Source organism: Electrophorus electricus, chromosome 1, assembly GCF_013358815.1.
Source record: "Electrophorus electricus isolate fEleEle1 chromosome 1, fEleEle1.pri, whole genome shotgun sequence".
Taxonomy (NCBI): Eukaryota; Metazoa; Chordata; class Actinopteri; order Gymnotiformes; family Gymnotidae; genus Electrophorus; species Electrophorus electricus.
The window spans coordinates 11,165,001-11,187,781 of record NC_049535.1 but is presented as its reverse complement, the minus strand read 5'-3'; the positions used below and the strand labels follow the sequence as shown (position 1 = coordinate 11,187,781).

Genomic DNA, 22,781 nt, shown 5'->3' with positions numbered 1-22,781 from the left:
GGCTTGCTGGCTAAAACCAACTGCCTATGGGGAGTGGAACCAGAATCACTGTCCATAGAGGAGCAAATCAAACAGAACAGATATTACGAAGATGATGATGATGATGATGATGATGATTGATGAAGGTCACAATTTAAAATGAGAATAAAATTAGCCATACCTCCCAGCTGTTTTATACACACCCTGTGCTTCAGATATTACCCTATTTCTGTCCATGGAGAGATGGTTATTATTTACTCATATTCTTTTGTACACAATATACAGTAATCCAATGTTGTTGCTATTCTGCACATTACGTCTAACACATTATTCTTTTTAAAAGCTTTATTTAAAGCACCTGGTGTGCAGTACAAAAAGGCAAACTATGATGACTATTCTTTGTTTTGCTGTATACGTTTAACTCAGTTTCACATATCTTTTGCTTGATTAAGATTTTTCTTGTTTGTTAGGTGTTTTGTTTTGTTTTGGGTTTTTTTTGTGCAGATGCTCATTTTCTTTCTTAATACTTGTAGGTGGTTGTAATGACCTGATTATCACGACTACAGAGAGTTCCTGCTTTTCAGGCTGGTCAGGGATTATTTCTGTTATATTGCTTTTGCATTAATCAATAAAATAATTTTCTGAAATCTCGTCAGTTTTGCATTGTACTTGATATGGCAGTGGTGTTTAATACCTACACTTAAAAACCGTGAAAAATACATAGTGATGCAAAGTCATAAGTAACAAAATTCTAAATCTGAAAATTATGTTTTGAATATTTGTTTCTCCTAATGGGTAAATAAAAGCGAAGAATTATATCAGAACAAAAGATTTTATTGTCTGGTTTTACCACGCACTACAAACGTTCATTTAGATTAACATTTGTCAAATTAAAGCTGTCTGTAGGGCGGCCAGGCAAGTATTCACACAGCCCAGTGCAAGCAGGCTTCACAGGGTGGCGTGCTCCTCCAGCATCGTCAGCTTCTGATTGGACGCCTCCCTCGCGCGCCGCTGAGCACTTCAGTTCATGGGTCAGTAGCCAACCGCGAGCATCCCTTAGAACCGAATGTGGAACGCATAAAATCAGGTAGGCTTATGTTTGCTGTCTGCTCCAGCCCCGTCTACACCGAGGTTTTGTTCCTTCTTTCTCTGTAGACTGCGGCTTATTTGCATTTGTACGTGCGTTTGGCTTTTGCAGCGTTCGTGTCCGCGCCATTCAAAGACGTACATCCTTCTGTATGGCACGGGAGTCATATGATGCTCATGTACCTAGAGCCGAGCCCTCATGTGGCGTTGTCTACGTGTTTCCAACAGCGGTTTCCTTTACTGTTTAGCTGATCTTCTGCAGTAGTTAACGGTAGGGCACTTCACTCTGATACAGGTTTTCAACTGTCCTCCACATAACTGCTGTGATTCAGTTTGCCGGTGTGTAAATATGTGTGATCCGTATGTTAACCTTCCGAGGCTGATGCGTAGGTTGCACATCGGCGGTAGGGTGGCCACTTGAATAACCGCTAAAAGGAGGACATCACAACCTCAAAAGGGAAATATGACACTACAGCACACAACCATAAAACCCATAACCTGTCTAGCTTGCTAACAGAGATGGCCAATTTGATCAAGACATCTGTACTCATCAAACTTGGCACCTACTTGGCAGTATTTAAGTCTGCCATTACAGTGTACAGAGGGCATGAAATCCCTCTTTCCTACTCTTTGAAAGGAACGGATGTGAGGACCACTTCTTTTTGGTGTATATTTGGACTAAATCGACGTCTGGCTACCCCGTCATCCTTCTCGAGTGAGTTGGTGGCTGTTTCCATTGATCAAGGCAAATCAAGGCGAATATCAATCAAGGAAAAATACTTTGTATTACATTGGTTAAACAGGTTCCCTCATCCACCGGCTAAAAGACCCCACTCAGTTAGGATGCATGCAACGGTGTGAAAATACCAAAAAGAAAAAACGACTTCACTTCTCAGTGGTCAGGACATGCTTTCCTTTGGAATTGCGATAAGAATGAATGTCACTGCTTCTGTGCACTGTGCCAGACTTAAACACTGCCAAGTAGGCGTCGGGTTTGGTTGTGCAAAACCTTAATATACGTTACAGATTTCTAGATAAAATTGGCTCCGTCTGGTAGCTAACCAGGTTATTGTGGTTTTGGGAGTTGTAATGTCACATCACCCGTGTGTCTTTCGGGGTGTTTAAGTGGCCACCCTGGTGTCTGTCCGGTCGTTTTACCGGACGGGAGCTAGTGAGCTGAAACACCGACCGGCCACCCTAACCGGCGTTCGACAATCATCATACACCCGTTAAATCGCTCGGCGTCAGCTCTTGTCAGCAATCCAGTTCCGCAGTTTTCTTTTCTAAATATTGATTTTTGCCTGACCCCTGGGGTGTAGACTGTCTGCATAACGTTGGACTGAGAGATCTCGTGGGTCACCGTAAAAGCGCGTTTTGCCGGGACGCACCAATCGACAAGCATCCCGTTAAACGCGCCGTGCCCTCCACACTGCGAGTTCTGCGCTTGGCCGCATGCATAAATCGGTAGCTAACAGAGCAGTCTTTGTTGAGAAACCAAAGTAAATAAGCTAATAGACAACAGAAATGTTTATGATATTCTTAGTCGTTCATTTCTGATTGTTTAAAGTTTGAAGAATTGAGCGGCAAGTTTCTGTCCAGATAAAAACTACAAATGAAAATGAAAAAGATGTTCTTATTCATTGTCTCTGGATGACAAGTGTATTTTGAGAGGTATTTCCATATAAAGGCTAAAAAGTGTGAGTGTGTGTGAGTGTGTGTGTGTGTGTGTGTGTGTGTGTGTGGCCATTTTAATAACACCCCTAAAAGGCCTTTAAAAAAAGAGCACATCACACCCTCAAAAGGACATACGGGGCATATAGCACTATAACATACGGGGCATATAGCGCTATAACATACGGGGCATATAGCGCTATAACATACGGGGCATATAGCGCTATAACATACGGGGCATATAGCACTCCAGCATACGGGGCATATAGCGCTATAACATATGGGGCATTTAGCACTCCAGCATACGGGGCATATAGTGCTATAACATACGGGGCATATAGCACTATAAAATACGGGCATATAGCGCTATAAAATACCGGCATATAGTGCTATAACATACTGGCATATAGCGCTATAACATACGGGGCATATAGCGCCACAGCACACTAAACCATAAAACAAAAACCTAGCTAACAGAGATGGTGTGTTTTACACACCAAATGTAGCACATACATTATTTGCAGTGTACAGAAGGCATGAGATTCATATTTCCTATTCTTCATAGGGGATAGATGTGATGGCCACTGAGAACTTTTTTTCTTTTTGGTATTTTTACATCACTGCAGACATTAAGTGATTACAATTTAGCTTGAACTTTCTACAGTCAGCTGGTAGGTGAGGTATAAAAAATAGCTTGTGTTCTGTAGGATTTTCAGTATATAAAAAACACGAAACATCTATTCTTTAAGCAATTTAGTAGAAATGCCATCACACATGCCTCTTTATCACTATAAATTATTATTCCTAATTTTTTATGGATGGTTACAGAGAACTGGGATCATCTGCCATAGAAGTAACATTTCTTCTACACTAATTATTTTTAAAAGGTTACATTTTACTAAATGAAAATTTGTAGGTTTATCCCAACAAGAAGTAGATTTCTAACAGGTTACATATTTCAACTTGGCTTAATAAATAATAATAAAATAAAATAAAACTGATCGTTTCTTTCCCTTAAAGGGACAGATTGTTACGAACATTTAGAAATATCTTCACGGAAGAATTAATGTGTTCTGAATTCTTGTGCTTGTGTAACGCGGACAGCAGGAGTGCCGATGCGGCGCGGAGCAGGACACAGAGACTCCCTCGACTGTGAAAGACGTTTATTAACACACAGCATAGACAACGACGGTGGCGCTCACGTCTAACATTTACGGGGAACATGACTCCACACTCAACACGTAACAAGGGCAACCTACACGTAAGCAGAGACGACACAAACAGGCATTACCGCTACACAGCCGTTTAACACTACATCGCGACAATGACCGAAGGGGGGCACACACTCACGGGGATTTATATAGACAGACCAACACGTGCCATTAATCCCCATACAGGTGTGTGCAGTCCCGGGGGGGGCGTGATTACAAACAACGCACATGTGAATCCCCCTGCGCGGCGGGCCGTACCACGTGACTCGTGGGGGAGGAGCGTTCCGTGACAGCTTGCTAGCTAAATTACACTCATAGCTTGAGTGCAAATTTATACAGAAAATATATCAGTTACCAAGCATTTCTCATTTTTTCAGCTACACTGGGGACAAGTGCAAATTGGGGAAATTTAATTTTTGAGCAAATTAATTTGTGTGTAAATTTTCATTTGTTAAAACCATTTTAAAATATTTATTCAGAAAAACTGACTGCTATTGTTTGTGGTTCTCTGTCCTCAAAATGTACCCATACATGCACAACCAAACTGCAGAGTTGAAGTAAAATCCTCTTTATTTTGAAGTACCTTTCAGAAAGTTCAATTTCTAATCTCTTCAAAATATTTATGTGTTTTAAGTATTTTAAACATTTTTAAATATTTTGTTACTTTTTTTCCTGAAACCTTCAGAAACTAAAGAACTTACTTAAACAGAGGTTTGGGGGGGGGGGGGGGGGGGGGGAACTGATGTCTTCATGTGAAAACAGCAAGGTTTATTTCTATTTAATATTTTTATTCAGATGTGGTCATTTGAGTATGTAGGGGGTCCCACAAGGCTAAGAGCATGAAAGGAAGGCACATTCTTTCCAAACAGGCCCTGCTGTTATTCATGTGACATTAAATGCTTGTGTGTGGGGAACAGTGGAGCTTTTTAAAGATCTGCTGTCAAGCATTCAGTCCCATTCTCTACTGCAATAGGCAGATAGTTCTAATTTATTTTAATGAATGACATAAAATTAAGCCTGAATGCTGTGTCTGTCTGCACAGGGCGTAGACTACTTAGCGGGAAGACTTTGAATTTGTAATAAGGTAATGAAATGTCTATCAGAGTATTTGACATCAGATCTTATGACTCGTATGCTTCAGCGATGGAGACCACTTCTTGCATTATAGACATCCTACCATCTGTTGTTCTTGATCTCAGAATAACAGCATCCATGTCAGACCTTCTCAAAATACACTCCACACAACACTTTCAGAAAGGAGCAGTCATGAGAGCAGTCATTGCTTCTGAACTCATGCAAAGTATATTCTTGTATAACAATGACATTTTGTTGCATGAAGTATTTACGGCATAAACTTGGCATGAACCACCACCGCCACCCCCCATTGGCCTGCGTTCAAAGCACTCAAACGTAAGATGTGACATGTCCTCGTGTCCTCCTCTTGCCCAAGTTGCAAAGTCTGAAGCCACGTCTCCTTAAGCTTCTGCATGTATAGTATATGACCTAGTTTTTGTCTCCTGCTCCCCTGAGAAGCATGTATGCTTTATTGTCATTACAATAGGATTACTTTAAGCTCTGTTCTGGCCTGGAAAACCTCAAAACATGTTTACTGTTACAGAATAAGGAGTAATTCAAATTTGGTACTCACAGGGTCACATTTCCTGCAGAGAAAAATATCACAGTGTGCTTTATCTTAAGGCAAAATAGGATGGAAACAAGAGAAAAGAGCTTGCTAGCACAGCTTCCATGATAAAAGCTTTTAAACAGGTCTAAACAGCACTGTGCACTTTCATATAAGATATTTCAACAAAAGGTTGCTGCAGAGATTTGTCTTTCAAGGGGTTTCCTACAACAATTTTAAAGAAAGTTTCATAGCTGGTGTGTGTGCCTTTACTCACAAACAGAACAGTCCGTCGTCGTGTCTACTTTTGTGCACCTATGGAAATGATAGTTCCTTGGGGTGTAGAATATATCTTTCCAGGGGAAGCCAAACTTCAGTTTATGGGGCAGTGTTAGTGCTGGTAGAGTTTGTGGGTTTCTATGCTCTCAAGAATAGGTTTCGTGGGTTTCCCGGCCCTCCTGACGATGTTGCAGGAGGAGGGTGTGGTCAAGAGAATTTGCCATGGGCCTAGCCAGCTTGAATCCTTCCAAGTCTTTCTCTTCTAGCTCTTATAAAATCACCCAGTCTCCCACCTGCGTAATTTAGACATGTATACAATCATTTTGTCTTCTGAGTTCTGAAGGGATCCATCTTCAGGGACCCTGTAAGGAAAAAGCTCTGTGGGTGGGAAGCGCAATGAGTCCTTAAATACATCTGTAATGCCATGGATAAATGAGAATGATCTGATTTACAAAACGTGCCTTTGTCACTAGTTAGAGTTCTAGGCACGCCACACCTAGGAATCACTTCTCGAACTAAGCACTTCACCATTCCGTCACATTTCCTACAAGAAAAACGTTCAGGAAAAACGTGAGCAGGCACAACTCATTAAGTGTAACCTTGACAAGTGGTCAATTCAATAACATCCATCATGGCAAGACATTCGATACCAGTTGAGCATGCACAATAGATGATCCCAAAGAAATTAAGAACCCAAGTTCACACCACATGTTACCAGTATTGTGTACTGTTAAGAAAGCTTAATTGCTATCCATGTATACAGTGTGAGATTGGCCCTCAGCCAAAATGCAGGCGCTGGCCAAAGCAAAAATGTCAGCAGACTGAGCAGAGAAAACTGTGTAAACTGAACATTTCCACAGTAGAAAACATTTGCATGTGATTTAGAGGGTGTGTTATCTGAAAGCCGCAGAGATGTCAGAATTTGGGTCAGGTATGTCAGTCAGGTCTGGTTTAGGTTTTGTAATTGTGTCTAACACAGGTACACCTGTGGTCTCATTAGCCAACAGAGTTGCAGGTTTTAAACTGTTACAATGGTGCAGTGTGACATGCTAATGAGAGGAGTATATTTCGCCATGACGACGTCCTAGCATTGGTCATGTAGGCAGTCTGAGCAGAGGCCAGTATTGTGTATACCGCATATGAAGTACATATACTTAGTGGGTGCATGGCAACTAAACCTGAGCAGGCTAAAACAGCCTCTGCAGTTGTGCAGAGAGAGCAAACACAGTGGAGAATGACCTCACTGTTCTGGGCCTGATCATTTGGTGCAGTACGCAACAGGACATCATTTCTTACGGCGCAATTGTGTCAGCAGATATGTCGCTACTGGATTCATTAACATATAAACAAGATGGTATTGTTTTATCAGGATTACAAGGCAGTTTTTAGACGTATGAAGCCCCAAGGGACCGTGTCATGTGGTCTTTGATTTGATAACCTGTGTTTGTGTGCGATGTCAGGAATGGGTTGAGATCTCAGCATAATCTGTGATCTGAGCATGACAGTAGCTTTTGCATACTTTGTAGAGTCGTGATTTGTGCTTTAGTAACAGGTTAGGCATCTAGAGATCAATAGAGCGACCTGGATCTGCAATCATGTGACCTAAATATTTAACTATTTAAATGTTGATCTTTTAACTGAAAGTTGCAAAGGTGCAACCCTTATAGTCATTTTTAGCAAGAAAATGGAGCAGCAAAGACCAAGCAACAGAGGCAATGTGACTGTAGTACATGGCCTCCCAGGAGTCAGAAGCAATTCATATATCATCCATGTAAAGAATGAAGGTGCTACCACATGGAGGTAGAAAGGTTTCCAAGTTACAACTGGGTGCAACAAGAAAGCGAACAGGGAGAGTCTGTAAATCCTTGTGGCCTAACAGTCCATGTGTATCGTTTACCTCTGAAGGTAAATTCAAGCCAGTATCGGGAAATGGAGTGGACTAATATGGTAAAAAATGTGTTGGCCAAATCAATTACAGAAAAACAAGATGCATTTGGCAGGATCCCAGATAAACATAGTTGATGGATTTGGAACTATGGAGCTGTCTTGGATACCGCCGAGTTAACAGCACGTAGGTCTTGCATCATGCGCCAGGTACCGTTAGCTTTTTAAGCTGCTAAGAGTGGAGAATTCGCTGGTGAGGAATCACAAGGAACCATGGCCCCACGATGGACTAATGAACTGAGAACGTCAGGCAATCCATTGTCTTACCTTATGTCCTATTCTTCATTATTTCTCGGGTCACTAACCATGAATGAATGCTGCTGATGTGATGTGTAGTCCACCTGTGGGATCTTGGGACAATTTCTAGCCCAGTGACCTAACTGGCCACCATTGAAACATTCCCCATTAGTCACGGGGTGGTCTCTGCATCTCCCACCATGTCGGCCTGGTCCTCCGCTTCCACGGCAACCTCCTCTGCCCCTTCGATTCCCTCCGCTTCCGCCTCGACAGAGAGCTGTGCACACTGGAGCTTCTGCTGAGTCTTGTCCTCCCTCTCTCGCAGCTGTTTTTCTGCATGCTTAGCATGTGCAATACGTTCACTAGATGGATTGTCCTCCCACACAATGCAAGAAGCTTTGGCTTGTTTTGAAAATGGTGATAAAACTTTTCAGCAAGCTGCATTTTGATGTGGTTGTCGTGTGCTGTGCGGTCTTCCACAGTGGAGTGATCAGAGACTGCTTGCCGAAACCTATCCAGAAATTCCTATACAGGCTTATTGTATCTTTATTGTATGGCATTGACCTTACGCCAGTCTGCAGGGACTGGGAACGTTGCTCTGAAATAACGCATGAATTCATTCTATGTCACATGGGTTGCCAGCTATTCTTTGAGCTCTGTCATTACAGTTGCCTTTAATCTCAGTCCACTTTAAACCACACATCTTAAACAAAACCTGGCTCCGTTCTTAAAGTGTGGGGTTATACACACGGTCTGGGTTAGCCAGTTTAGTGACGGTCTTATTTACATTGAGCCGAGGACTAGTCAGGTCTTTAACCAGGTTGTTCATCTCTGAAGACTCAAACGATCGAAAGAGATATGTGACCCCCTTCGCACCCTCTCTGACTCTCAGGTTTGGGAAAAGGCAGGGGAGGCGCTTGAATGTGTTAACAAAGGAGTCTGTGACCCCAGTGACCTTTTCAATTACTGGAGGCTTAGCTTCTTCGTTGTCATCATCTAATGGTGCACGTTTGACATCCAACTTTGGGGGTTTGAATGCTGCGAGCATAGGTGCAGTTGCAGCAGGGAGGGGTGGAAGCCAGGCAGGTCGTGCATACGGTGGAGGTACCGGAGAAATACACACCATCATAGCAGTGATCTCATCTTCAGGTTTAGACCCAGCCACTGCTGAGCTTTCATCTGACTTTTACTCTTCTCACTTTCTGTTTTCTTTCAGCCACCGTTCTCCACTTTCTGAACTCATCTTTCTTTTTCCTAACCCAATCCAGCTTTTTCCTAAACCAATCCAGCTTTTTCCTAACCTAGAACATTTCTATTCTTCCATTTCCTCCCTAGGTTCTTGCAACAACTTTAGACTTAAAGTGCCCGGTTTAGGAAACTTCCCTCAAATTAGTCCATAATGTAATCTTTTTTAATCGTAATTGTTCCATACATTAGTACAGAAATATTCAGAATAATTAAATAATTAAACTTAGCAAAAATGTTGTGTTTATGGCTGATAATACTGGTAATGAAAATACCCCTTTTCGTGTGTTTTTTTAAATTTCTTAATGGATATCCTTTTCCCTTATTTATGCCAGGAGTATAACCCCACATTCTCTAAGTGGGACTCTACCCCACCCTGGTTACATCACTAATTTATGCCAAGAGTATAACCCCACATTCTCTAAGTGGGACTCTACCCCACCCTGGTTACATTACTAATTTATGCCAGGAGTTAACTGATCAAGCAAAAGACTCTTCTCTCTACCTTTATTTTTAAATACTCAAACATTATTCTGTCAGCCAGGCCAGAATCCCTCCCAGCAAAGCAGGCTACTAAGACAAGAAATCATACTCAAGGCAGTCAGGGGGGCCTCTTGGGTCCTGGAGGTCATCACTGGTTCCTAGGATGTTAGAATCCTAAGACATGTGGTGGATATTATGTTGTTTAGGTCCTAGAAGAAGCTCCCATCATGGGTGTTGTCACCCTTCATTGGTCATCAGAGACAAAGAAGAGTCATATGGTACTTCATTTACATTTCTTCCCTGTTACACACAGGTGGGTTGCCAGTTCCTACAGGGGCCATGAAGCCTCTGTTCCACTGCAGTGATGGTCAGGCTACCATACCAGTGCGAACTCCCTAGCAAACACTGGATCCAAGGTCCTCTTACACACACACAAACTTTTCATAATACTTAACACAGATTAATTATGAGATTGTAATACATGAGTAAAATAATATGTGAACGAAATATAAAAGTATCGCTACCACATTGTCTCAAAGGCAGAGGGCAGCAACCCCATCCAGGTGCTACAGGAAATAAACATGTGTTTATTTCAAATGTGTTACCTGTGCCTCACTACAAGCATTTCAATGTATGAATGTCCTGCAAATGACCAAGAAACTTGACGTGACTTAAACGAGCCAATGAGCCAGTTACCTCATATCACCCTCTCTCCTTCAGGGGGTGACGGCCACCATCAGCACACAACCACAAACCAGTGTGTCAAACATTTGATGCTGAGTGTTACAGGATTCGAGCGTTTGCCCTTCAGCTGAAGTTGATGCACTTCTCATTCTCAGTTTTACCTCGTGGTTCACTGGATCTGAAAAGAAGGGTTGCAGGACTTGTGACTGCATGAATAGTGTGTCTTCAGCATATTTGCCCAAGACACATCAACTAAATGAACTTACAGCATGTTATTAGATAATGCTTCCTAAAGATCTAAGTAACTCAGGCTTCTTCCATTTCAAAGTAGTAGTAATTGATGAGAAGTCATTGAATGCCCAGAAGGAAGCATTAAATTCTCACGCTCCCAACAAGAGAATGTGTGAGCACTTACTTTTCACTCTCTGCACCATTACAAGTGAATTCCATGCTGCTACATTACAGCGAGGCCCATTTCTTTACATGTTTCTTGGCTCATTGTCATTCACTGTGGCTTCAGCAGAGGAGACCTTAACCAGAGAAATGACTCATCCATCTTGCGTTATGGAAAAGCTTTGTGTAAATTTGCATAAGAGTCATGGTCCCAGTATCGCATAGAATGTGTGCATGTGTGTTGTTGGAAGCTTTATGGATGTCAAAACCAGTACAGTCCTTTATGGTGAACATGTACAGTAGGCCAATACATGTGCTGTTCTTTTTGTGATGCTCTTGCTAAGTGCATTTCAGGTATTTTAAATTCTTCATCTGACATGTAATTTGAAGTGTCACCATCCATCCTATAAATAATTTTTCTAGACTTTGTTTTGGCATGTTTAGGAGGTGTTAGTTCTTCTCTTTTGCAAGGCTTAAATACATTAATAGCAATATTGTTTTTAATCGATATGCTCTGTATATCAATAAGTATTCATATTTATATATCATTTCAAAGAAACTAATAATAATTAGTAAGACTCTTGCTACAGTGAGAATATATTCTCAAACCTAACTTTAGTAGTAACAATGCTGAATGCTGCATCTACAGAAGATTGATCAGTGATTGATCAGAATATTGATCAGTGAAGCAGAAAAAGCCTTAGATAAGCAAACCCCAACACAGCAAACAACGGGATGCCATGGAAAAATGGGTCCTCAAGCCACGCAACTGACCTTTTTTATGAAATCACAAGACTTCCTGTGTCTCTGTATCTCTGTCTGTCAGTTTATCTTCCACTATCTCTGCCTTGCTTCCTCAATCCCTCCCTCTCCCTCCCTCTCCCTCTCTCCCTCTCTCAACCTCTGAGATGTAGGTCAGCATGACCCATTTTAATTCCCCATCTCACTTGTGTGTTTCTCTCAGGCCCACTGTAAACCAGAGTGTGTACCCGAACACACACAAACACACTTCAAGTAACACCAAAGACCAGGAGCTTTGTGCGTGTGTTAACTCTGTTCACCAAGTACGTGTTATAGGCCACATTTTGTACGCTTCCAGACAGCTCCCATTTCACAGCGCACAACACTGGCATTTGTCTGTAAATGTCACAGTAGCTGCAGGTTGTGTTTTAATATAGTTAGAACCATTTAGCAGTGTGATATTTCACAAAAGGATTGTTTCAGTTTAACATGCCCTTAGTTCCAATTTAGCATCAAATTCACCATTTGCCTGAATGAACAAATCATTTATCTTGAGAATAAGGTATTGATATTTTACTTTTCCATTTACAGCATTTAGCAGACGCTCTTATCCAGAGCGACTTACAAAAGTGCTTTGTCATTTACTCATAGAATACATCCTAGTACAGTACAGTAGGTTAGAATCAGACATGCCAATGAACTAGAATACTGTAGAATACATAAGGTCTCTCTTAAACAAGGATAAGTGCTATAAACAATAAGTGCTAGAGTTTGTTAAACATAAACAAGATAAACAATATCCTACAATAAGTACGATACTGTATGATACTGGCTGTGGTTCTGTATGATAGGGGCTGTGGTTCTGTATGATACAGGCTGTGGTTCTGTATGATACAGGCTGTGGTTCTGTATGATACAGGCTGTGGTTCTGTATGATACTAACTGGGTTCTGTATGATAGGGGCTGTGCTACTGTATGATAGGGGCTGTGGTTTTGTATGATACAGGCCGTGGTTCTGTATTTACATTTATGGCATTTAGCAGACACTTTTATCCAGAGCGACTTACAAAAGCGCTTTGTCATTTACTCATAGAATATCCTAGTACAGTACAGTAGGTTAGAGTCCAATATACCATTGATCTAGAATACTGTAGAAATGCAGGGATCTCTGCTGATGACTAGAAGTACTAAATACATAAGGTCTATCTTAAACAATGATAAGTGCTATAAACAATAAGTTAAACATAAACAACATAAACAATACCCTACAATAAGTACTAATTTAGTCAGTCAATATGGGAGCAGTGTCAGTTGTCCTTTAAATATTCCACAAATAGACGGGTTTTCAGTCTGTGTTTGAAGACTGCAAGGGACTCTGCTGTCCGGACAGCAAGCAGACAGGCAAGCATCGAGGTTTTAAATCTGATGCGTGCAGCTACAGGGAGCCAATGAAGGGAGCGCAGCAGTGGAGTGATGTGTGTGAACCTCGAAAGATTGAAGACCAGTCATGCTGCTGCATTCTGGACAAGTTGTAGGGGTTTGATGGCTCTTAGAGGAAGACCAGCAAGTAGCGAGTTGCAGTAGTCGAGCATTGCGATAACAAGAGACTGCACAAGCACCTGGGCAGCTTCCTGTGAGAGAAAGCACAGCTGAAATGTTTGACCCCCTGTTCTGAAAGGACACGAGAAAAACGTGCAAACAGCAGTGATTCGCAGGTGGGCGGTGAAACACACACACAGTTTTTAAGGTCTAGCCAATGATAATGTAAACAGCACAACATGCAGAAACACACACACACACACACAGGTGTATATAGTGATGATGGCAGGTGAAGGCAGTGTAGAGCTGAGGGTTAATTGCCCTGCCTCCAAACTGTTCAGCCTGCAATCCCGACTGTGCAACAACTGTGTCTCCCATAGTAACTGTGTGTCCCATAGTAACTGAAGTTATGCTATGAATTCCAATATAGTGGATCATCACACAAGAGGGCAGAGGTCCTTCTGTAATACCAAAGTCCAGCTGTGTGTGTGTGTAAGTGTGCATGTGTTAGTAAGTGTTAGTAATGATCCAAATGTCACTTTGCAGCATCCCTTAAGACAGACCTGATCAGCACTGATGTGGAAGAAGGAGAGAGTTGTGAGACAGGGCTGGAGTTACAGACAGAACCAGAGGGCTGGATGGTCATCACCATCACCACGGCAGGCACTACCACCGCTGCTCTCCGCTTCATTAGTCGTCATCAGCGCTAGCACCCGCCCAGTTTCACGTCATCACGTCATCAGCGCTAGCACCCGCCCAGTTTCACGTCATCACGTCATCAGCGCTAGCACCCGCCCAGTTTCACGTCATCACGTCATCAGCGCTAGCACCCGCCCAGTTTCACGTCATCACGTCATCAGCGCTAGCACCCGCCCAGTTTCACGTCATCAGCGCTAGCATCCGCCCAGTTTCGCGTCATCAGCGCTAGCACCCGCCCAGTTTCACGTCATCACGTCATCAGCGCTAGCACCCGCCCAGTTTCACGTCATCACGTCATCAGCGCTAGCACCCGCCCAGTTTCACGTCATCACGTCATCAGCGCTAGCACCCGCCCAGTTTCACGTCATCACGTCATCAGCGCTAGCACCCGCCCAGTTTCACGTCATCACGTCATCAGCGCTAGCACCCGCCCAGTTTCACGTCATCAGCGCTAGCACCCGCCCAGTTTCACGTCATCACGTCATCAGCGCTAGCACCCGCCCAGTTTCACGTCATCACGTCATCAGCGCTAGCACCCGCCCAGTTTCACGTCATCAGCGCTAGCACCCGCCCAGTTTCACGTCATCAGCGCTAGCACCCGCCCAGTTTCGTGTCATCACGTCATCAGCGCTAGCACCCGCCCAGTTTCACGTCATCAGCGCTAGCACCCGCCCAGTTTCGCGTCATCAGCGCTAGCACCCGCCCAGTTTCGCGTCATCAGCGCTAGCATCCGCCCAGTTTCGCGTCATCAGCGCTAGCATCCGCCCAGTTTCACGTCATCAGCGCTAGCATCCGCCCAGTTTCACGTCATCAGCGCTAGCATCCGCCCAGTTTCGCGTCATCAGCGCTAGCATCCGCCCAGTTTCGCGTCATCAGCGCTAGCACCCGCCCAGTTTCGCGTCATCAGCGCTAGCACCCGCCCAGTTTCACGTCATCAGCGCTAGCACCCCCCCAGTTTCACGTCATCAGCGCTAGCATCCGCCCAGTTTCACGTCATCAGCGCTAGCATCCGCCCAGTTTCACGTCATCAGCGCTAGCATCCGCCCAGTTTCACGTCATCAGCGCTAGCATCCGCCCAGTTTGGGAGCCAGGCCCAGATGGGCTGTAATGGAAAATGGAATTGTGGGGAAACATTGCACCTACTGTTAAACTACGGTTCGAGAGGAGCAGGGCCTTGAACAGGAAATGCGGCAGCAGCGCCACCATGAGGTCTGGCCTGGTACTCAGACACGGCACGGTCTGCTCGTGATTTCACGAGGAGGTGGATTGGCTGCCCTCTCCCTCTGTACATAGGTGTGTGTGTGTGTGTGTGTGTGTGTGTGTGTGTGTGGCTTTCACAGAGAGATCAAGCTGCTCAATCAAGGCATGCTACTGCATGTGCTGAAGCTACTGTGTCCTTCACAGAAACCGAAGCTGAAGGCTGTGTGTGTGCGCGCGCGTCACACACTGGAAAAAGACCAGATGATATCCAAGGCTGTGTAACGTTACAGACAACACTCAGACACTTGCAGAGTGGAATAAACACACTGGATTTATTATAAAAGGAGCTTTTTCAAAGTCATAGTCAATAGCCCGATGAGGGTCGGTAACCAAAGAGAAAGGAACCAAACCGCATGAGAGGGAAAATGAGACAGAGTCCAAGGTCAAATTCCAGAGACAGACGTCCTAACGGGAAACCCAGCAGGACAGAGACAAACATTAGACAACAAAGCAGATGGATACGGGTCAAAACACCCACTCTCTCTCACACACACACACACACACACACACACACAGCAGCACTTTGCAAACAAAAGCGCTAGAAAGCAGCAGGCTATGTAGGGCAGCATGACGATGAACAGGTAAGGATAATCAATAATCAGGAGGGAGAATGGAGAAGGGAGCTGTGATTGGAGGATCGGGGTGGACTGACGGGCAGTTTCCTGGCAGGAGGATGCTGGGAAACGCAGTCCTAGAGGATGGAATAACCAGCACTGGGGCTTGTGGGAAGCTTGCCCTTTCATGATGGTTCGCACAGCACGGAATCACCAGGGCGACCGACACGTCCGCCCTTAGCTTTTACTAAGGAAGAGGACGTCAGGGACGAAGAGGATGGGAACAGGCAGGTTGAGGGACTAGAATGTTCCCATGATAAAACCTTTAGAATGGTTTATTTGCTAAGCTGTAGTACAAAAATCCCCCTCAGACTAATCATCTTCCATCCTCTCGGATCTGGATATTTCCTAACAGGCCTCTGTCTTGCTGGCATTTGGCATTTAAAACCTCTTTAGTAAAAGTGTGGGATTAATTTTTGTAAACAGCCAGCCCTTCCCATCATGCTGTTCTAATCGAGGACGACTCAGATTGTCCGTCCTGCCCTTGTTGACTCTAGCTGTCAAACCTTTCACTTACTCATTACATCACACCAGCAAATAAATGCAGCTTGTAAAACAGTCTGTCATCAATCCTGGAGTGTAAGCAGACAGTGGCCTCCTGTCTCACACAGCCCTGAGTTCTGGCTTTAAAAAACAGCTGTTGCATAAACCCAATGTGAGCATGGGAAATGCTCAACAGATGTATTGGTCTTTATTGCCTGTTCTCATTTGTGTGTGTCTCCAGTTTGTTGAGAGAGCTCTGCACAGTTTGTAGAAAGCTACCCTTCACGTGCTGACCCGAGATCAGTGCTCGGATCGAACTGAAGCCTCGGCCCAAACAGTCTCCTGTGTGCTGAGGAAGCATTACACAGATGGCTGCTGAAAACAGACTGTTCCCACTGACCTGGGATCTGCACCCATATGGATCGAGTGTCTCATATTAACACTGCTGAACCAGCACTCTGAAAGGTGAAAGGCAAAAGAGAACAACCAATCAACACGCTCTATTCTAAGAAGAGTTCTCTCAATACTACGGGTGTCAATTCACTCGTTCACTCAGCACTATGGGTATTAAGTCAGTACTTTGCACTTTAAATCAGCACTGTAGATATTAATTCAGTACAATGGATGTTAATTCAAAGCTCAGTGGTTCAGGTACTGGACTAGTAACTAGAAGGTTGCCAGTTCAAGTCCCAGCACTGCCAAGTTACCACTGTTGGGCCCCTGAGCAAGACCCTTAACCCTCAGTTACTTAAGTTGTATTCAGTCATAATTGTAAATAACTTTGGATAAGTGTCAGGTAAATGTTAAATTAGTTAAAACTATTTAAGTCCTGATACATTCGGTTATATCCACTGATAAATTTGTTTTGCAATACCCCTCTGATATCAGGGGTAACAGCTTCTGTGAAAGCAGTTCCAACCCAAATGTATTTTACTTCTCCTATCGACTGAAAGTTCATGACAAATGGACATTTAAAATGAACTGCTGGGGTGTTCAGGTGAGTCTCATGAAATATGTCTTTTGAGTTCAAAATCTAATAAGTGATTTGAGCCTGTTTTTTTTTTTTAATTGTGATAAAATTTTATTTGCAAATAAACAGCATTTTATTAATGTTTAGTAGACATGCACCCATAGAAGTGTCATTACTGATATACTTTATAATGAACAAGAACAGACTAATTAAAACTTCAATAAAATTGAATGTTCCACATTTTGACAAACATATTCATTTATGTTAAATTAAAATTAGTTACATGTGTTTACCATGAAAACAAAATCAAGCTTTCTTAACACCCCTAAAATAGTCTTAATTTTCTTTGTGGAAAATATGATCTCTTGCCGTCGTTCTGGTGATTTTGAAGTGAAATATGACCTAAATATGTTCACTACAGACTTCCAGAGACACACCTGTTTATTTGGCCAATTTCACAAATATTGTCAAACAGAAAATAAAAGGTGCAGACTCTAGAGTTAACTGAGGAGAATAGACGGTCCCGTCTTTATTCTGAGCTTGATGTTACAAAAGAGACGTCATCTCAGGTGGCTTCAACCTGTATACACTTTCGTCAATTATGTTCAAAATGGATCACAAAGCAATAACCCAAGTTGATACCATGATCTCCCAATCACGGTCTGTGGTATTTTTTAAAAACAATGGCCTCATTCATTCCACCGGGTACCCATCACAATAACATTGTGTCTTTAGGTGGTCTCCTGGCCTCAATCCCAGGTGTGCCATGAAGACCTAATTTGATCGATATTTTCCTTTTATTGCCTCATCATCCCCCACTTTTTTGTATTTACCAGTTAGAGAGAAACTAATGTTCGGACTGAACGGAATATTTCAGGTTGCCGGTTAACTGGATCTGTTCATCTAAAGACTGAATGGAGTGAGTCTAGATAACGAACCTGTGATGAACTGCACTTTAACTATGACGTGACACTGACGCGTTGTGTGCGTTCTGCGTGCGTTGCGTGCGTTCTGCGTGTTCTGCGTGCGTTCTGTGTGCGTTCTGCGTGCGCGTGTGGGTCTCATTTTCTCTCCGTCTTTTGTTGTTTTCTTACAGTTTTGTTTTACAATGAATTAAGCACAACTATGAAAACGGCTAATTTTGTCAAAAGCATGACACACAGTTCATACGGCCACACACACACACACACACACACACACACACACACACAAGTAGCAGAACACCTTGGATCTTTGGCAAAATGAAACACTTATATGACTATAATTAATAACAATTTGTCAAAAAAACATCATTGTCTCCCTCTCTGTGGTGTTTTGACAGGCAGTGCCTCGAAAAGACAAAGGAGTAACATGTTAGAGTTGTGAGTTTAGTGATTTGCAGAACACTGTTTGGTGCAAAGTGTGAGAGGCTGTGAATGTGTGTGTAATTGTGCAGATCTGAGCTGAGGTTTTGTTCTTTGAGTGTCAGCTTGCACTGTTTGTTATTTTTAATATTGGCGTGTAATCAATCATTAAAGCCTGCAAGAAAAGTTTCAGGGTGATCTTGCTGCTGCAGTGTATCGCTTGTGTGTGTGTGTTCTTCCTTTCTTCCAATGCTGAACACAGTTTCAGCAACTGTCCTTGCTATCTTTAATGAACAAAAAGGCAGAGGAAGTGTGTATGGGGGGGGCATCTTTCAGAGGTGCCTAATGTGGTTTAACATGTATTTGAGGCTAAAATGAGAACACAAAAGAACAGAACCTACAAGAGCAAACCTACTTCAGTCTTTACACTTACTGCAGTGGAGCCCTCAGTAATTCCTGCTCACACTACTCATATAATGTTGTAGCGGCTGGGGGGTGTGAGCTGAGCTCCCCCTCAGAGGCTGAAATGAGATGTACGCCACTGATCACCGTAACACTGTAGTGTTGAATGAATTGTACTGAATGAACAGTGAAGGAGTCAGAGCTGTAGGACATTATTGATTTTACTGTTTAATTGGAATTAAAACCCACACTGCAAACAAAAAGCTTTTGAAATACACACACACACCCCTCACTCTTCTCTCTCTCTCTCTCTCTCTCTCTCTCTCTCTCGCTTCACTTCTGTAAATAATTCTTTTTCCCCCCACATCTGTCCTGTAGGATCGTGACTTGTCCTGCGCCGGGCTCCGGAGCTGAAGCTAGCAGTCAGGCACTCGTCACAGCCATGACAGGGGCTCACAGACCAGAGCGGTGTAGACAGGGTCCCGCGCTTCCTCGAGCTTCCGTCAGAACGCCAGAGTGAAGCTGTCCCGAAGAACACCTCCACGCGAGAACGACGAGAGTCACGGAGAGCGACAACATGGCGAACGAATATGAAATGGAGACCGACGCCCTCGTGAGGTCACAGAAATGAGCAGCCAGGTCACCAGAGTCTTGAGCGCAGCACTAGTGAATGTTGTGTCCAAATTGCACCGGTGCTATGACTTTAGATGCAAGTGAGCAGGACTGGACTGCTGCGATCAGAGCAATGTGCTTTAAATAAGCTCGTGCCATTGGCCAGCCGGCCGGCCGCGTGCGATTGTCGGGCGGGTGGGCCAGTGGCGAGATGTTCTCAAAGGTGTCGTGTCTGTACCTGCTCACCGTGCTCTGCTGGGCCAGCGCGCTGTGGTACCTGAGCGGCTCACGGCCATCCACCCCCCACATGGGCCATATGTCCATCCCTGCCCGACGCCAGGCAGCACGGACGGCCTTCAACGGCACGTTCGCCAACATCCGCACACGTGCGCTGAACCCCCACGCCTACCGCTTCCTGATCAACGAGCCAGGCAAGTGCGAGGGTGCCGCCCCCTTCCTGCTCGTCCTGGTCAGCAGCGACCACAAGGAGTTTGACGCACGGCAGGCGATCCGCGAGACGTGGGGCGAGCAGGAGACATACGGCGAGGCGGCGCGCCTTGTCACGCTCTTCCTCCTCGGCCACAGCGCAGAGCCCGTGCTCAACCGCATGGTGGAGCAGGAGAGTCAGGTGTTCCACGACATCATCGCGGAGGACTTCGAGGACTCCTACCACAACCTGACGCTCAAGACCATGATGGGCATGCGCTGGGCATCGTCCTTCTGCCCCAACGCCCGTTACGTCATGAAGACCGACAGCGACATCTTCGTCAACATGGACAACCTGGTGCTGAACCTCCTCCGGCCCGACGCCAAACCCAGGCGCCGCTTCTTCACGGGTCACGTGATCAACGGTGGACCCATCCGCGACACACGCAGCAAGTGGTACATGTCTCGCGAGCTGTACCCCGAGAGCAAGTACCCGCCCTTCTGCTCCGGCACGGGCTACGTCTTCTCAGGGGACATGGCCGAGCTCATCTACAAGACGTCCCTCCACACGCGCCTCCTCCACCTGGAGGACGTATACGTGGGCCTGTGTCTGCGCAAGCTGGGCATCCACCCCGTCCAGAACAGCGGCTTCAACCACTGGAAGATGAGCTACAGCCTGTGCCGCTACCGCCGCGTGCTCACTGTGCACCAGATCTCGCCTGAGGAGATGCACCGGATATGGAACGATATGGCCAGCAAGAAGCACCTCAAGTGCTAGTGAAAGGCCCCAGAAACAGACACTGCTGTTCCCCCGACCACTGACAGGAAGGGGCTTCTGTGGTCTGGGAGCTCACAGTGCTACTATGGCAGAGCGAGTCAGATGTTTGAGTTCCCTAGTAGTTCTGTAGTAAAGCTCAGAGCCTTTGTGTATGTACACACACACACACACACATACATACATAGATACATATATATATATATATATATATATAAATAAATAAATAAATAAATAAATAACATATATTACACACACTCACACACACATATACACACACGCATACTTTGGCACATATAAGGTAAAAAAAACCTAATCCTAATTCAGGTGTTTTGTCCAGAGATGTCCGATACACACGATTCCACATCTCCAACAAAGCCCTGACATGAACAGGTGTTTTTGAAGACATCCATTCTAAATTATTTCTCAGTTTGAACCAAAAATTGCACAACATGGGTCAGGGGTGTGGATGGTGTGTGTGCTTCGTTCACACATTCACAACGGGGCTTTTTTTCTCAAGTGACAGCGATGCACACAACTTCATTACTGCACCGCGCACACACACACTGCTCGGGTCAGAAAGACGACGAGCGCCACACCACACAAGGCAGAGCTTGAGCCTGGCAGGTTAAAACAACAGTATTCATGCATTAGGTAGAGAGCAGCACACAATATCGTAGATTTCTCAGTATTCACTTCTCTGCCAACTGACTACCATGCAAATAGGCTCTGTGAGGATAATACACACCAGCAAGGATTACACCAGACCAAGGAAACCATGTTAGAGGCTACAAGACATGCTCTGTTAACTTCTGCTATTACCTGGAGGCGCTCAGACATGGCGAGGTGATACAATTTTAGGCGTTTCACAACCATACAATCAAAACAAAACAGCTGTCTTGCTGAGGCCCAAGCAAAGCATTCCAGCTGTCTGACCGTCATGCTACAACCATGTTTACTTCCAGGCACTGAACTTGAATTGATCAAACAACAAAAAAATGACTTCTTGTTTAGCGTACCTTGTTTTTGCACAGCACAGGAGCGCCGCTGAGATTCATCTCGTGAAACACTGTCCAAGTGTGTCCAGGAACGAACCCGCCTAGTGATGCAGGCTGAGGTCTCCTATTCTGGTTGGGTCCTGAGAATGTTTGCCCTCATCTAAAAGCCATGAGGTATTAATCCCAGCTGTACCTTTAACAGTGGCAGTGTGCTTGGCTAAGGTGAAAACAGCTCAACGATAACCCTAAATGAGCAAATCAAAGAACCTGAATGTGCTGGGTTAATGGGTATACTGCAAAGAAAATGTACATAATGATTTGTGTAGGACTCATGTACACATACACACAAATCACTAATGTTCACTTCCAACATCAAAGCCAACACAAGTAATTACTTATGGACTGCCTTGTATATCCTACAGAACATATGAAGCTTTGCAAAAGTTTGCAACATCTTCCAAGCTTCTATGATATGCCAGTAATTATCTCTAAGTAATAATAATAATAATAATAATAATCTTCCCAATATTATCTGCCATCAGTCACGTGTAAGATCTTTGTCTTTAGCAGTGTTTTTCTGGATGCATTAGAGGACATTCGCAACAGTATGTATCATTTCAAATAGCAGCACCACAGTCAGGGATTCATGAAGCTGCTTTTTGTGGCATCTTGTATAAATTATTGATTCCTCAACAGTGTGTTTTACATGATTCATTTGCCAAGTACAATCCAATAGCACACCGTTGTGCACCTGCCACTGCTACTTTCACAGCCTAAATATTTAAAACTGTAATATGTCCCCATGTTTGTTTGTTTTGTGATTTTTAGGTTTTGATTTCTCCTTATGAAGCACCCGTTTCCTTAGGCACAGAATTGAGAATGCTACGTTGATTTTTGGCTTTAATGCTCTGAAATCCCTGTTTGTGGCTTTTGGCAAAGGGCATCTCACAGACATGTATAGGGGTGTGCGTGTGTGTACACGTCACGGTAATACATAACCCATGATAAATACCTGTCTCTTAAACTGTGCAAAAAGCCGCTGCGCGCACAAAAGTGAAGAACAATAAGCGTTCAGTGATACAACGT

At 44.1% G+C, this 22,781-nt stretch overlaps 1 protein-coding gene across 1 annotated transcript; it reads left to right on the top strand.

The window, feature by feature from the left end:
* The first annotated feature begins 1,013 nt into the window (after positions 1–1,013).
* On the top strand, positions 1,014–20,853 carry b3galt1a (UDP-Gal:betaGlcNAc beta 1,3-galactosyltransferase, polypeptide 1a). Its single transcript, XM_027026566.2, has 2 exons — positions 1,014–1,066; positions 19,263–20,853. Exon 2 carries the CDS (start codon positions 19,708–19,710, stop codon positions 20,698–20,700), a length of 993 nt encoding a protein of 330 aa, XP_026882367.2. The 5' UTR covers positions 1,014–1,066; positions 19,263–19,707; the 3' UTR covers positions 20,701–20,853.
* The last annotated feature ends 1,928 nt before the right edge of the window (positions 20,854–22,781 follow it).